The sequence below is a fragment of the Orbicella franksi genome, chromosome 2, assembly GCF_964199315.1.
Source record: "Orbicella franksi chromosome 2, jaOrbFran1.1, whole genome shotgun sequence".
In the NCBI taxonomy this organism is placed as follows: Eukaryota; Metazoa; Cnidaria; class Anthozoa; order Scleractinia; family Merulinidae; genus Orbicella; species Orbicella franksi.
The window spans coordinates 11,740,075-11,755,496 of record NC_138146.1 but is presented as its reverse complement, the minus strand read 5'-3'; the positions used below and the strand labels follow the sequence as shown (position 1 = coordinate 11,755,496).

At 38.2% G+C, this 15,422-nt stretch overlaps 1 protein-coding gene and 1 pseudogene across 2 annotated transcripts in view; both read right to left on the bottom strand.

Moving 5' to 3' along the window:
* LOC145479979 (uncharacterized) overlaps nucleotides 1–15,422 on the bottom strand; it is a 94,661-nt gene that overhangs the window by 37,540 nt on the left and 41,699 nt on the right. For both annotated transcript variants that reach the window (XR_014048491.1, XM_081458468.1), the window contains exon 3: nucleotides 13,016–13,101. Coding sequence is in view for 1 of the 2 variants with exons in the window: in XM_081458468.1 (XP_081314594.1) it covers nucleotides 13,016–13,101 (86 nt within the window). In the remaining variant the exon portion in view is untranslated. The remainder of the gene's footprint in view (nucleotides 1–13,015; nucleotides 13,102–15,422) is intronic.
* On the bottom strand, nucleotides 6,923–13,010 carry LOC145479961 (uncharacterized; annotated as a pseudogene).

Sequence of the window (15,422 nt, the reverse complement as noted above, 5' to 3'; positions counted from 1 at the left end):
GAACTCAGTTTTCCAAGCAGCATCTTTGGAGCGAATCCTTCAAAGGAGGATTTCAACTTGACGCGAACTTAAACAGTTACTTTTAGCACCTTCGACAGCGATGTTTTTTTTTGAATAGATGTTTTCATTTTTGAAAGAAGTAGAGAAATAGGCCACAGAAAAAATTGACCGGCCTCGTATCAAACCGGGGTCCCTACAAAACAAACTCGAATCCGGCCCGTTCAGCACCTTATTCGCTTGCGCTAATGAAGCAACAGTAAGAGAATAGCATAATTATATGAACAATAAAACTTGCAGCAAATGCCATGCTTCGGTGACTTCATTAGCAAAACAAAAGGTTTCTTTCGTTTTTCATTCAACAAAAGATCTCCTAAAGATACCCTTGGAAAACTGAGTGTTTTGCATACTGTACATTATTTCTCAAAAACGAAGTGTAAATCAACAAAAACAATTACGCGACGATGCTTTTCATGTCAAAACAAGTCAGTCTGCCAAAAATTAACTCAATCCTGCAAAAGATAAAAATCAGCCCAAAAAGCTATATACACCCTTTTTGCACGAAAACCTTCAATTAGACAATACATGACAATGTGACACTATAAAGAAAGCTTTAAATTCCATGGTAAAATTGTTGGTTTAATGTAGGTTGTTCCAACTGGATATGAATAGCCTCTATTATCTTAAACCTAAAGTATGCAAACATTAACTACGACATTGTTTAGAATACAGCTGTTTTGAGGGGGGTTGTCCTTCATGAGTGTAAAAGCGTACACAACAATACTGAAAGGTGCCATGGGTATCGCTGGTTGATCAAGGCAAGTTTCCTTATCCCATTACCCTTCTCAATGCCTGAGAGCCTTTTCGGTGACAAAAAGTCAGTTAAAGAAAAATATAAGTTTACCTCTTTGAGCTATGCAAGGAATCTGTTTCAAAACGAAAGAACCACTGTGTCACCTCAAAGTCTAATCTAATTAATTTGTGGTTTAACTTGCCGTCATAAAGTCTTCAGAAAATCCCTGCTGAAAATTTTCGTTTTTTTTCCATTAATGCAAGATATTAAAATGCCAGACTAAAAAAGGGATGTCCAAACATTGATATCAAGTCTGGACGGCCCACTAGCTTGGCTTCTTGTTTGTTTATTCTGACTGTGTGAACAAGAGTCACTGATTCGTCAGTTTTAATTGAAATTACTTGTGCATGAAAAACACGTGTCAAGTTGCCATTTGAAACTAACAAACAAAAATATCTCATTGCATTTACCTGCGACAAAAACAAATTTCAAAACTCCAGCAGTGTTCTCATTCATAACTAGCCATTGGTAATTTCTTTGGTTTTGACAGAGAAAACCACTTCAAATGAGTATCTTGGCATTGATTCCAAGACATGTTTTAACAAGAAGACAGTATTACTCCGTAATAATAATAATAATAATAATAATAATAATAATAACAATAATAATAATCAACTTTATTTAATGAGGGTAGCACACAACAGTAATAACTGAAAAACCTGCGGTCCTCGTATAAATATTTACCGAATAAAAAAGATGAAGTTTTAAAAATTACAAATATAGAAACTGATTTTCAAATATGCAACCATTATACTAAAAAAAACTGAGATATAAGATACACTAAAATATTAAAAAGCGAAGCATTGGATCAAGTCTAACAATTCAAACAAGAAAATTGAAAAATTAAAAATTTACATGATAAAATGGTCCAATTCCTTATAACTGTCCATAAAATGTATAAAAATGGATGTTTGAAGCTGTTAAGGTTAGGTTGGTTTTTGATATGGGCAGGCATCATGTTCAAGAGGCGGCTAGTCGATACTGAGAAACACCTTCCACCCTCAGACTCCTGTTTGAATTGCAGGCAGTCAAGGTTTAATTGACCATGTCTGCTCGTTCTTCGATCCACGTCTGCATTTCTAATAAGCATCAGGGTAAGATAAGATGGGCACTCCCCTAAAATCCATTTACATACCAATATTGACTTATTTATTTTCACTTTATGGTAAAATGGAACCCAACCTAATTGTTTAAAAAGTTTCACACTGTGCACTTTTGTGTTGGCATCCAGTATTACACGGGCTGCGCATTTCTGTAGCCTGAACACTTTCTGAATGTTTTCTACAGAGCAGGATGTCCACACAGTTTAGGCATACAACGTTGTCTGCGTAATCATTGCGTTATAATAAAGTTTCCTTTGATCAAGAAGCATTGAGCATCTAATTTTCCACAACACAGCGATTCTCTGTGCTAACTTCTTACATAGGTCATCCATGTGTTGGTCAAATGAACGCTGGCTGACGATCGTCACCCCGCACAGTTTGTGAAACCAGACTTGAGATGGTGAAACAGATCATTCTCCTTAAGGAAACTGCACAAGTGTTCACATATGTGTTTCTGTAGTATTTTAGAGATAACAGGAAGCACAGAAATTGGTCTGTAGTTGTTCTTATCATATCACGTAAACAACGCTACTTAATTGAGACTTTCATTCACAAACTGAAAAATTTTGCGCAAACATAAATGGTTTTGACTGGATTCTTTTTTTCGTGAACTGCACGTAATACAAATGACATTGAGGGGAACTGAACTGCCAAATACCATCAGGGACAAAAGCCCCCTTGCCATCACAAAAGTGTATTTCATGCACTAAAAACAATCATTCCTGTGACTGAACTAGAGAAAGGTAACAGATTAGGAACTAAAGTTGCAATTACTGCTGACCCAGCACACACTGGATACATCGTGACAACTATCATCGAAAGGCAATGCAACCCCAGCAAACACTGGCAAACCACAAAGTACACCAATAAACACTAACGCCAAGGCAACCACTTAGCAGCTTGCTCCTAATCTTAACTAAGTTAACCCACTGATGGCTGTGCCAGCCATAACTGGCCGCCATGAGCATTGGCCTTTGTTCCACTTCTGATGTCATCACCTTCGACAAAAATTGACATCACTTGTATTCATGTTCTGCAGGACAAAAAGATCTTTCCAAAGATACTCAGATTAGAAAGATTGGGTCAATTTAGCCTGAAATATGCACAAAAATGCATGGAAATTTGAGTGAAAAACTCGGAGCAAAATTTACCTCAACTACACTTGGCTACTCCGTGGTATGAATTTCTTGTCTCAATGATGCTTCCGCAGGAATTCTTGAACTGGAAGCATGCCTAAACTTGCCACAAGTCAACCTCATGAATTTCAGGGTAGAATAGCTAAGTGAGCTGCAAGGTTTTACGCCGAAAAGTGGCATTGTGAAGTTCACGAAGTGATCAATCGAACGAGCAACAAAGTCGTGAGTTTGTCACAAGAGGTCAACTTGTTTTGCTTGAAGGGTTTTTGTTTGCATTTCACGCAAAAAAATGAGGACTAGCGGGACTTGCAACTGGTGTCTCAGCTTACCTTTGCAAGTCCTTGACTTAAATTGAGGAACGTATCGATACATTTTTTAACTAAAATGCTCTGCAATTGTTGTTCTGAACAATCTCCTAAGTAAGACACTGAAATGCCACAGGAATTTAGGTTCAAGACCTGATCTTTCATAAGCGAAAACAGCGGAACCACTTGTACCAAGACGATGGGATTACTATTGCAGCTATTTAGACAATCAAAAACATGCTAAGTTAGCTCTAATATCAAGCTTTTCCTAGCTCCGGTTGGGGCAGGAAAAAACACATCTCCTTTGGACAGACACGTTTCCACTGTCTTGTGCTGGTAGTCGCACAATATAGAATATTCTGTGGCCTTTGAGGCTTCTTGATTGCTTTCGCAATCGACCACAATAAATCAAAGTGTTCTATGAGCAAACCGGTGAGTTTCCCAGTGAATGATGACTGACATGGGCTAACCTTGGCATAATATGGAATTACGTTTTTCATTAAATACATGACAACTTCAACTTCATGCCCCTTTAAGAGTGTAACCCAGATTCTGGGGTCATTGAGTATGCATAATATTCATGCTATTGTTCTTACTCATCACCTATTCGTAACGATGTTCTGCCGACAACGCAGCGTGTTTCTGAAGACCAAACTCTCCAATGTAAGTGAAACATTTTTCTTTTATTAAAAGAGAAGAAATACAACCCAGGGGACTAACATTATGCCTGATTGATTACTTTTAAAGTCATAGCACGATACACACGATTTCTAAGCTTCATGCAATGATTGTTTATCCTAAATTAAAAACTTAGCAAGTTAACGTCACGATTGTCGCAATTTCCACTTTTGAAATATGTGCAAGGTTATATCATGGTTGCATGGAGGAAAATAATAGAGCTCCCCAAGTTAAAACATAAACCAATCAAGGATTTTTTCATTCGAAGTTTCTTAATTGGGCAAAGAAAGAAAAGCACATCAAATAACTTTTGTAAATTGTATTCTGGGAGGATTAGATAACATGAAACCCAACAATGCGTCAAATAAAACTTGGCGGCGGCTCTGATGTTGAATGCTCAGTCGGCTTGTAAAAGAAAACAATCCTCACTAAAATCTCCCTTAAGAGATTAAGGTATCAGTATACCCCAAATGACCATAATTTCGTGCAAACCCCAGCAAAGTATACATTTTCTGAAAGCTTAACAATTGTAGATTACAAAGGTATATTCATTAAAATAAAAAAAGTTAACTAAAGGTTTTCTGAATATAGCGCCCTATTTCCCAAAGTACAGAGGTTCACTAATCAAGTTCGTTTCTGGTCATATTTGAGCAGAAGGACGCGAACAACATCGCTATGTCTTCTTCACTAAAAAATGGTGTCGGGAAATTTTGATTACTTGTTTGGTTTGTTTTTGACACGTAGTTAAACTTTTATAGTGATAAGACATGCATTCCCTTCACCAAAGTAGTCACAGCTTTTGAAAGAAGCAACAAATAAAAATTTCCCGACAAAGTTTTTTTGCCTGATTATCAGGCAACATTCTCTCCAAATTTCCGGGAAAAATGTTGAAAACTCGCTGGAAATGAACTCAAAATGTGTGCTTCACTCACTGAAATTTTCATTTCAAGATATGCAGCAAAATACACTTAAGGGCATTCTTTCTGTGTAATGAGATTCATTCAAGTATTCTTCCATTTCTGCAGACACCAGGTTGGGTCCATTGTCTGTTCTCAGGGTACTAGGTACTCCATATCTAGAGAACTGTTTATATAAACATGTGATAATCACCTCAGAAGTAGCAGATTTAATTATGTCAACTTCCACCCATTGGCTGAATTAGTCCACTAGGACCAACAAATATTCTCCTGTTGGTATAGGCCCAAGTAAGTCCAATGCCAGATCTCACCATGGCCTCACTGGCATCCTGGTTGTTTTCACTGGCAGAGCGATTGTCTTCTTCGTAACTAGTTGACATCTGTAACAGACTCGACACTCCACATCCTTATCCATCCCTGCCCACCACACTTCATTTTGACTATCCCATGGTGACCTTTGTGTACAAGCTCCACAACCCTCTGCCTCAACACCTTGGATATCACAATTCTTGTTCCACGCAGGATAACTTGACCAATGAAGGTCAGCTTGTTACATACCATCATGAATGACCGTGGGCCCGTCTCCCAGTTTCCACCAGCAGGGAAATTACACACTGCTTGCAGCTCTTCATCCTGTGCAGAGGCACTCTCTACTTCTTGGATATTGATGGCTACAGAAACTGCTTTAAGGGCAACCAGCTGAACATGTTCATACTTCAAGGATGCCGGAAGCATTGTCAAACGTGACAGGGTGTCAGCAGTATTATCTTGTGACACAATGCAGCATACCTTATAATTATATGGTTGCAGCCTCAACACCCAGTGCTAGATGTGTGCTGGTGGCTGGGATCCTTTAATCTCTTTCAGGGCCTCAAGGTCTGTCACCAAGTCAAAGGTCTGCAACTCATACAAGTATAGGTTGAACTGTTCACATGCCCACACTAGTGCCAGTGCCTCCTTTTCTGTCTAACTGTACCTCCTTTCTACACTGCTAAGGCTCCTGCTGGTTTAACAAACAGCTTTACCCTCACTGTTCTTCTCCTGGGCTAACACCGTACCTGGCCCCACAGGACTTGCAAAATAACCTGTAGGTTTAACAAACATTTCATTTGAGTTAATTATTTGAATTAACAGTTCTATTTTTAGTGCAACACTTGCAGTTACGTAACACGTTATCTTAGAGATGTCAAATGATATATGTGCCTGCAAAACAGAGGAATTGCAATGGAAAGTTTAACCCCTTGAAACATCATAAGTTTTTACCTTTTTAACATAATCAGGTTCTGCAAAAAGCATTAAGATCCTTGCTAATTGCATTTTATTTTCAGTACAATTAGAGACGTGTTTACCTTAACATGAAACCACTATGAGTTATGTCACGCCATACTCAAAATAGAAAAAGTTCTTAACCATGAATCAAGAAAAAAAATGAAAAAGAAAATTCCAGTAACTACACAGAATGATAGAATAACTTCAAGGATTATTTTGATACCTCACTTGACATACTCACTCAACTGTACAATGTCCTGTGCCAGATTTCACAAAACTGGGAAGCTGGGTGACAAATCACTTAGTCTTGACAGATGTTACTGAATCTCACTGTCCTTGAACTTGAGCCAGGTCAAATGTCTTGTCCACTAAAAACTATTGAAAGAATCGTTATTTGGCCTTTCCGCTGCTTTTGAATCACTAATATCTACCTCCTATGCCTCTTCATCCTCATTAATGACATTTCTCGATACCATCTGGCTCCTGAGGCAGCATTTGTGCTTTAAATCATCGTCATTGTCACTTCCAAATCCTTTGATGTCAGATTCAAAAGTGTCGTCTGGAATAGCGAAGTTTCCATCCAAATAATAAAGTATTTCTTGAACACAATACCTCACAGGCCTCTTGCTCATGTTTACAGGTGGAATTTAAATCATGTCTGGTCGATAAAAGCAAAAACTTCGATGAAAAAACTTGATGAAAACAGCTTTAATCTGACCAAAATTGGCCCTTTGAGAAATGGTAATGACTAAGGGGCAGACTGTTGAACTCATCTCTGTGTCAGAAAAAAATGACAAATTTAACACATAATTCTTTATGCAATATCTTGACAAGTATTTACAGCAATGCAGTTTACTATATCTCATTTAAAAGGGCACAAAATGGACTTTCCAGAAAAAAAATAATTTGAGTAGGATGAGTGGCACAGTCACCTATACATTTCCTGTAACGCAGGTCAAAATAATGAAGTATTCAATTTTGCTTTTTTCGGTGGATATACTGGTTGCTTTTTATGTCTATTGTACAATTCATTTAATTTTTTTTTGATTATTTACATTTTTTCGGTAGTTTTAGCAGTTTTTTTGTATTATCCATGCCTTGTACTTTGTACTTTCCAGAAAAAAATAGTTTGAGTAGGACGAGTAGCACAGTCACAGTCACCTATACATTTCCTGTAACACAGGTCAAAATAATGAAGTATTTAATTTTGCTTTTTCGATGGACATACTGCTTGCTTTTTATGTCTATTGTACAATTCGTTTAATTTTTTTTGATTATTTACATTTTCTCAGTAGTTTTAGCAGTTTTTTATATTACCCATAATGCTTTGTGGACATGGCAAGTTCAGGAATTCGTAAGCTAATGATGTAAAAATGCTGAAAATATCAATGAAACAAGTCTAGAACTGTAGACTGTTCAGAGAGAGGCAATTATCTCTTCATTTTCCTTTAATGGCAGTTTGTATAGTTTTTCTCCCTTTTTTCTTGGCTGGCAGTTCCCCACAAATGTGGCGGACAGCGGCTGCATACATGACAGCCGTGTGCTTCTCATCAAGGGTGAAAGTCATATCGCGTATGTTGTCCCTGAGGTAGAAGTTTCCTTTTATGACCTGCTCACCCCTCAAGGCAGTGCAGTGGTAGTCATCTGTGTAGTTGCAGTCCAACTCTTCGACCCCTTCTGATGTAACCTTTACAAGATAAAAATCATACATTGGGTCATGAGCAGCAGCAATGGCCACAGTGCTCCCCTTGACAGCAAGATCAGCTATGTGTGAGGCAGTGTCATGGTCAAGGATGGATTCTTCTGCTGCTTGTCTAGTTGTTGCCACCGAACCATCTCTACAGATTTCCACTTCTTTCCAGTCATCTAGCCAAAGCCTTGTTTGTACAGTTGTCCTCATCGTCAACAATACAGCTCACACAATAGCAGGACCGATACCTCACCAAGACCTTTTCTTGCTGGGCCACAGACTTCACACAGTGCCACTTTCTTATTCTTTTGACTTCCTTAAATTTTCTTCCATCCCTTTTTCGGAAGAAACATACAAGAAAATGCAGGACTTGAGCTGGACAGAACTTCAAGTGAAGCTTGACGCAGCGGGTTGTGAAAAGTTCTGCACCAAGTACTGATGCATACTCTTTGCAGAGTTGATGGTAGCTGTTCTGCGGAGGACTGCCTGACTAACTTTTTGCTTAACATGTGAGCCTGCAGCATCCTGCTCTCCTTTAGCATGGGATGTTTCAAAGTAATAATGCTGGATGTAGAAGCCAAAGTCAGCAAGGGAACAGGAGAGGTCACCAATACAATGACTGGATTTGTACTGGGCCGAACAACCATCAGTAAATTCATGCATCTTAACAACATTAACAACCAAAGTCTTTGGCCAAGTAGGTTTGGATTAGCTCTTGCATCTTGTGAACACTGTCCTGATCCTAGATTGGATCATCTGAGATGACAAAAACATGCTCTTTTATCAGCTGTGGCTCCTCTTCTGTGCTTTCGACTTCATCTATGGCTTGTATGGCATGGCGGTGAAGGATGGTGACATGCAGAGACACCTTTGCAACATCAAAATACTCTGATTGGATCTCATCTTGCTGCCTGCATGCATATCCCTCAGAGTAGTCATGCACGCACACCACATGCCCAAGAGGGAGGTTCTCTAGCAGGTTGTCCAGTTGATCTCGTTGCCATCTTGCCATAAATGAATGACTTGGATAGGTGGAAAGGAGCTCCTGAAAGTACTTAAAAAACTCAGATGGTGGAGTTTCCTTTTGGACAAGGGCTATCTTCTCTTTCTCTTGGCCATTTGAAAGAAACTTTCTAGTTGAAACATACTCGTAGCATGACCAACACACAGAACCCTCAGTAGCCATCTCCTCTAGTAGCAGTGGCGAGGCATCCACTCCGCATAAATCACATTGTCTTTCCAAGCACTTGATGTCGTGAAATAACTGATCCTCTTGTTTTGGGCAAAGAGTCTTTGCAGCAGCTTCTGTTACAGTCTTCAAGACAGGGTATCCATTATTGTTGTCAGCTTCCTTGGTAATTCCCTGGTGAAACTTCATGCAAGTGTTAAATACAATTTTAGTCTCCACATGTTTTCAGCAGAGGCACAATCTTCTATCTCTTTCCTTGGCTGGTTTAACAGAAAAAGGCTTTAGGCTTTCAAACTTCCTTTGCTTAACTTTTGGATAAAGCTGCTGAAATTCCAGAAATGCTTCCGTCTGTATCTTTTTCAAAACGTGCTTGGCAAGATGGACATATTGCTGCTTCCCGATACATTTCTTGACGATATCCCTCTTGTCTCCAGTATGTCTACTGGCCGTATTGGTCCAGTAATTAAAAATGGTTTGCCATCTTCCTCTGAAATAGCATCTTGGCAAACTTTCCTTTTGGTATACAGCCAGCTTTCAGTGTCACCCTTTAGGATACTTTCCCGGGTTCTTATCGCTTTACTTATGCTTTTGGCATTAAAATCAACTATTTTCCCCAAGGACTTTCTTGTCCTCGTCTTTTTTATGTTTTCTCCAAACGCAAGAGATATGAAGGCCTTAAGTGCTGCCGTTTTTTCATTCGATCCTGAGTGCTTCACTTGCTTCAAACCTTGGGGGATATCTGATGCCAGAGCTCTCAGGGTGTTCATTTCTTTCTGTTCCTCGGGGTTTTTTACCACTCCGCGGTTTGCAAGTATCTTCCTAGTTCTTGGGCTGTTTGCTAGTGTTTCTACGACTTTAGCATTTTTCTTGGGACTCAAAGGGAACTTCTGTTTAACCTCATCAGTTGCACGTTTTTTGGATGTCCTGTTTGAATATCCAGATTCGCCCAAGCTTGCAGTCAATGCTGCCTCTTCTGTTTCACGTTCTTGTGCAACCTTTTCTTGCTGTTTTCTTTCGCGGAATTTTCGAACTCTTTCCTTTGTTTGTTCTCTTATTTTCTTCCTTTTATTCTGCAGTTCTGCTCAAGCGTTTTCTCTCTTTTTTTTTCGTCTTTGATTTCTGCTCCGTTTTCTTTACATCAGTCCTTGTTCATGCCGGCTGCTTTGACAACTCTCGGATCGCTTGTCTATGTTCCTTGACTTCAGCAATCTTCTTTTCACGGTTCTTTTGATAAGATGCTCTATCTATCTGTCTCTTCCTTTCTGCTTTTCTTTATTGAGCTACTTTTTTACGTGAAAGCAGCGGAAGAATATCTTTTGTTTTCTCCATTCCAACTCTTGACCTTCTGTCTTTTCAAGCGAGTGACTACATGTGTTTCAAATGTTTTGTCACACTATCATTGGTCCTGATTTCCCTCTCAGAGCCCCCCAAAGTGAACAGAAACACATGGTTTGTTTTTTCCACTTGAACAAGAAGCAAATTTTGAGAGAGGGTTCAAGCCAGCGACGCCAATTTTGTTCGTGTTTTCTTTGCAGAAATCCTTCGTGACACTCTGTGAACACGGTCTTAATGGCAGAAAGTGTTTCTGAGTCGTTCAAACTGGAATATCTCGCTTGAGATGAATCAGAAAGGTCTGAAAACTTGGGAAATGCAGGATAAATACATGCCCAAAGCAGTGGTTTGGAGTGAGTACTCGCTTGTTCTGATTTGAGAATTTAATTTTCTGAATTCAGCCTAGAGTTGTTGTTGATCTCACCTCCTCTTAAGCGTTACAAACTGTTTCCGATTTTTGTTTTCAGTTCGTGGTGTATATTTATGCCATGAATCAACTTCAAACTTTGACTTCGAAAAGCCTCAAATATTGCCCATACCTTCACCGTAATTACTTTCTGTCTAGATGGAAATGTCAAACTTCAAATTTTAATTTTTCGTTTAAACATTACTTCAAACCTTACAAGCGTTACAAGTTCAAACAAACCATACCAGCCACTTTCAATCAACTGTATAAATTGTAGCTATAACCCGAAGCGAGAAATTCAAACTTTGTCAAAGTTAGCGGTGATTTACGCCGCCATCATTGTTACTCGTTACATTCAAATTCTACCGTGTTCAGTAAAATCTTAAAATTATTTCTGATTCTCAAACATACCAAGGCAGAAATTTTTATGGCCTATCTTAAAGAGTAGCTCTTAAGGTACAAATATGGAAATCTTCAGTACAAAATACTAAATATTAAGCAAGATATTTAGGTTAGGAGATGAAGAATTGGCATTTTGGCCGTAGTGGCGTGGTGATTGTGCCACTCATCTTTATGGAAAGTAATATAACTTTAAAAAAAATTAATCCGAAGAACTTATCAATAAAAGGTAAAAAAATTGAAATAAACTGAAAAATCTTGTAAAACCATATGTAAACAAACGCATCCTGAAAAATGAATAGAAATTGAGAAAATCGAGAGTTAACTACAATTTTTTTTTCTGAGATATAAACAGAAAGTGTGTTTCAGTCACCATGGCAAGTGCCCACATATGGATGCAACGCAATTTTTCTAAAAAATTTTAACCTATGGCTCACTGGTGATACCATAGCAAGAGAGCCGGACATAGTTGTGTATTAAAGGAAGTGCAGGCTACTCTGCTGTCCAATATATTGGACACGGGGCTCCAAAGGATCGACTACCTCTAATTCGCATAATCTGATCCACCACTACAACTCGTAGCTTCCTAACCCAATCCACCTGTTAAAAATAGGGTCACTGAACTCAACTTTGAGCTACAAGCATTTAAGGTAATTCCCCTGAAATAGAACTGTCCATAGATTTTTGTTCAAACTTTGTCCACTGAATATTTATCATATGAGAACCTAATTTATCTAATAAAAAGGCGGGTGCCCATGCTCGTTAAGGAGCAGTGAGGCATTGAAAATGTCCCATTTTAGCATTATTTAATTATGCTTATTACAAGAATGCATTCCAAGTTATTGCAAAATCTTTGTGAGCCCAGACTCTTGAAAAAAACACCTCAAACTACAGTCAATACTTGTGTCGGACACAAATAAACTTTTTAAATTTGATTTTGACAGACAGCTAAATCCTTGTTGAAATATTGGAGCCAAATTGCTTGCCACGGCTATCAAACTGCAAAAAAGAAAAACTACAGTGTAGCCGCTATTTGCCTTATTTCTTCAATTTTCAGCAATAGAAATCAGATCAGTCTTTTCTTACGCAAAGCTAATGATTAGTTGATTAAAACGAGGGGGAAAAAATTGGGGTGCCCAAGCTCGTTAGTGAGCTATAGCCATTTTTCACCTGACAGAACTCAATATCAAGGCAAATCCGCCATGTTTTTTATGTGCACGCGCTAGTGACACCATAAATTATGCGCAGTGAGGATGCACAATGCAAATGTGAAGGCTCACCTTAAGGTGGCTCAAAACAGTTTCCAGCGCTTAGATTTCGATGGGTTGTTATAACCACTCTCTATCACTTGATGCTACAATCATGGCATCAAAAAACTGCACAATCATTGGTCAACACATTGTTATTATTTTTGTGACACAATAGGTTACCATAGCAACAGGATGACCCCCAAAAGCACCCTTAATTACAGCTTTAGGGACTTACAATTCAAAAACAGCATGGTGAAATCTTTTTATTTTTATCAGCTTTTGATAAGCATGATGACACGCAACTTCTGGCAACGTTTTAAAAAATTCTGTAGGTAGGGTTCAGAGCCACCTTAAATTTTAAACGGAAAAAGAATGATAGCGTTCTGTTGATCCATCACAGTAGAAGGTATGAAAAGTGCAGAAAACATGTCAGCCACCTTAAGTCATAACATACAAGTTATGTACTGGAAAACTAGTTGTTAATTGCTTACTCTCTGAGACTGGAACAGCTTCCTGAGCCAATGGCCATGAGGCTGAGATCTGTCAACAAATGCAGACCAGACAAATCCAACACTTCCTGTTAAGTATTGATAAACATAAAAATTAGCATAGGTAATCCTCTGAATGTGAGTGCAATTAAGGATTTGCACTACAAGATATATTTGGAAATTCTCTCAAAATTGTTTTAGGCAACTGTAATTTAATTTTCCAAATAATGGTACATCCGAAACATGTCCTTTCCTCAACAATGGAAGCCTTTTAAGAACAACATGATAAATTACAATTACAGTTGTACCTCAACCCGCCAACTTGAGATCACTCGGCTGAAACTTTTCCAGGTTTGCTAACATGTAGCTTATAACTTATTCATGAAGAAAAACATCTATATCACTGTTGGATAAAAACCACCGATTGATTGATGACCACTGCAGGGTAAAATAATTTGCAGAGTGAGCCACTATGGATTCAAATGGCAGTTATTTCTGTGGCAAATCACTCAATTTCCTAAGAAAATGACTGGCCACGTTATCTACCTCTATACTTTCTCACTCCCCACTGAGGTCAGGAGATTGCTCAACGCATACTCATAAAAGTCATCTCATAAAGCATATGGTTTGCAGTTCTAAAACCTTAGCAATTCACCATTTTGGTCAGTTTGTGGCCTGCTCTTGTGTGATTAATTTTGATCCTCTAATTTAAGGCTACCATGTACCTTTAGAGCACCTTTAGAGGTGTCTCGCTTCCAAGGGATGAAGAACAGCCAGGGTAAACTGTAGATACCTAAACCCCTATATATAGCTGGCTATCACACTATACCAAGATTTTTGAAATAAATTGAATTGTCAAATTTTTCACAACAACTAAATGTGAGCATCCAAATCATCTTTTTGGTCCCTTCTGAAAGCTACAAGTTATAGGAAATTTGTTCATTTAAACTCAAATTTGGACACATCAAAACTGTGTGTGCAAATTTTTCATTTTCAATTTTTTTCAATTTTTTTTTTCACTCTATTTTTTTTTGATCCCATTTCGAAAATGTTCTGTAACTTTTCACTGAAATTGAATATGGGACATGAAACTGGGGGACAAATTAAATAAGTGCAAAACAAAATTTGCTTTGACTTGTAGCTTTCAAAAGGTGATTTGGACGCTAACATTTAGAGGTCGTAAAATATTCAACAGCTCATTTTATTTAAAATTTCTTGGTATAGCTCTATAAGTTTGATATAGGGGTTTAGGTATCTACAATTTAAACTGAACACGCTTAACTTGACACAAGGTACAAGGCAACCTTAAGGATTTTTTTAGTGTTATGTGAAGGAATGAAGATATCTGTAGTAATTCTAGTTCTACAGACAGAAACATCGATATCAGAATAGCCCTCAACTCCCAAGGGTAATTTAAAGGCAGGGAGATGTAAAATAAAATGTGGATTTGGTCTTGTTTGATAGAAATTAAGTTGGCAAATATTTACTGATACAGTGGAACCTCTTGTTCCCACCTCCTCTCGTAAGTGTCCACCTCTCCTCAGCGACCAGTTTTCCAAAATACCAAACGTTTTCAAGTCAAATCACTATATTTGAGATCTCTTGTAAGCGACCACATCTCGTAAGTGACCGCAACTACTTTCAGAGCTTAAAGTTTGAAATTTCCTTTTGTTTTTAACCTCCCGTAAGTGACCACTTGGCAGATAATAGAGCAGAAATCCGATAAAAAGGTGTTGTAACATTATTGCATTCCTGGGAAGTACCAAAATTGACTTTACGTGAATAAAATATTTTAAAATTTTAAAGAAAAATACACCGTACTCTGTACGCAAACAAGATCTTCACTGCTGAAAGCTAAACCTTTTGGTGCTTATAATCATCACGTAAAATTGGTTGGACACTACAAAATTTGGTAGAATAATGTCAGATGATTAGTTGTTGTTTCCAGCACTCAGTTATATCCATATGGAAGAAAATGTTTTCTGACTACTAAGCAGTTTGTAAAGATGGGGTAGCAACACAGAGTGCAGCCTAGCCTTAGAATACTACCTCTCCGATACATTTTTTTAAGCCATGAGCACCTCAGTTGGCAAACTATTAACTAAAGCCTTCTTCTCTTTCTATGGTCAGGTCATGAAAACTCATGTGAGTCGGAGCTGAGACTGCTTATAACATACATGTACAGGTCAGGGTCCGAAATTGTACTTTCCTGGTCACCAATACGACTAGGAATTTTGCACTGGCGCCCAGAATTTCACAACTGGTCGCCAGCGGGCGATTAACTATTTCAAGCCACGATAATTACACAAACTCTGATTTTCAGCTAAATCGATTAAAATAAAATTCAAAGCCGCCCGCCAATTGGTCACTTACTTTTTACCTTTCCTCTGCTTTTGAAGTGTAAAACCGA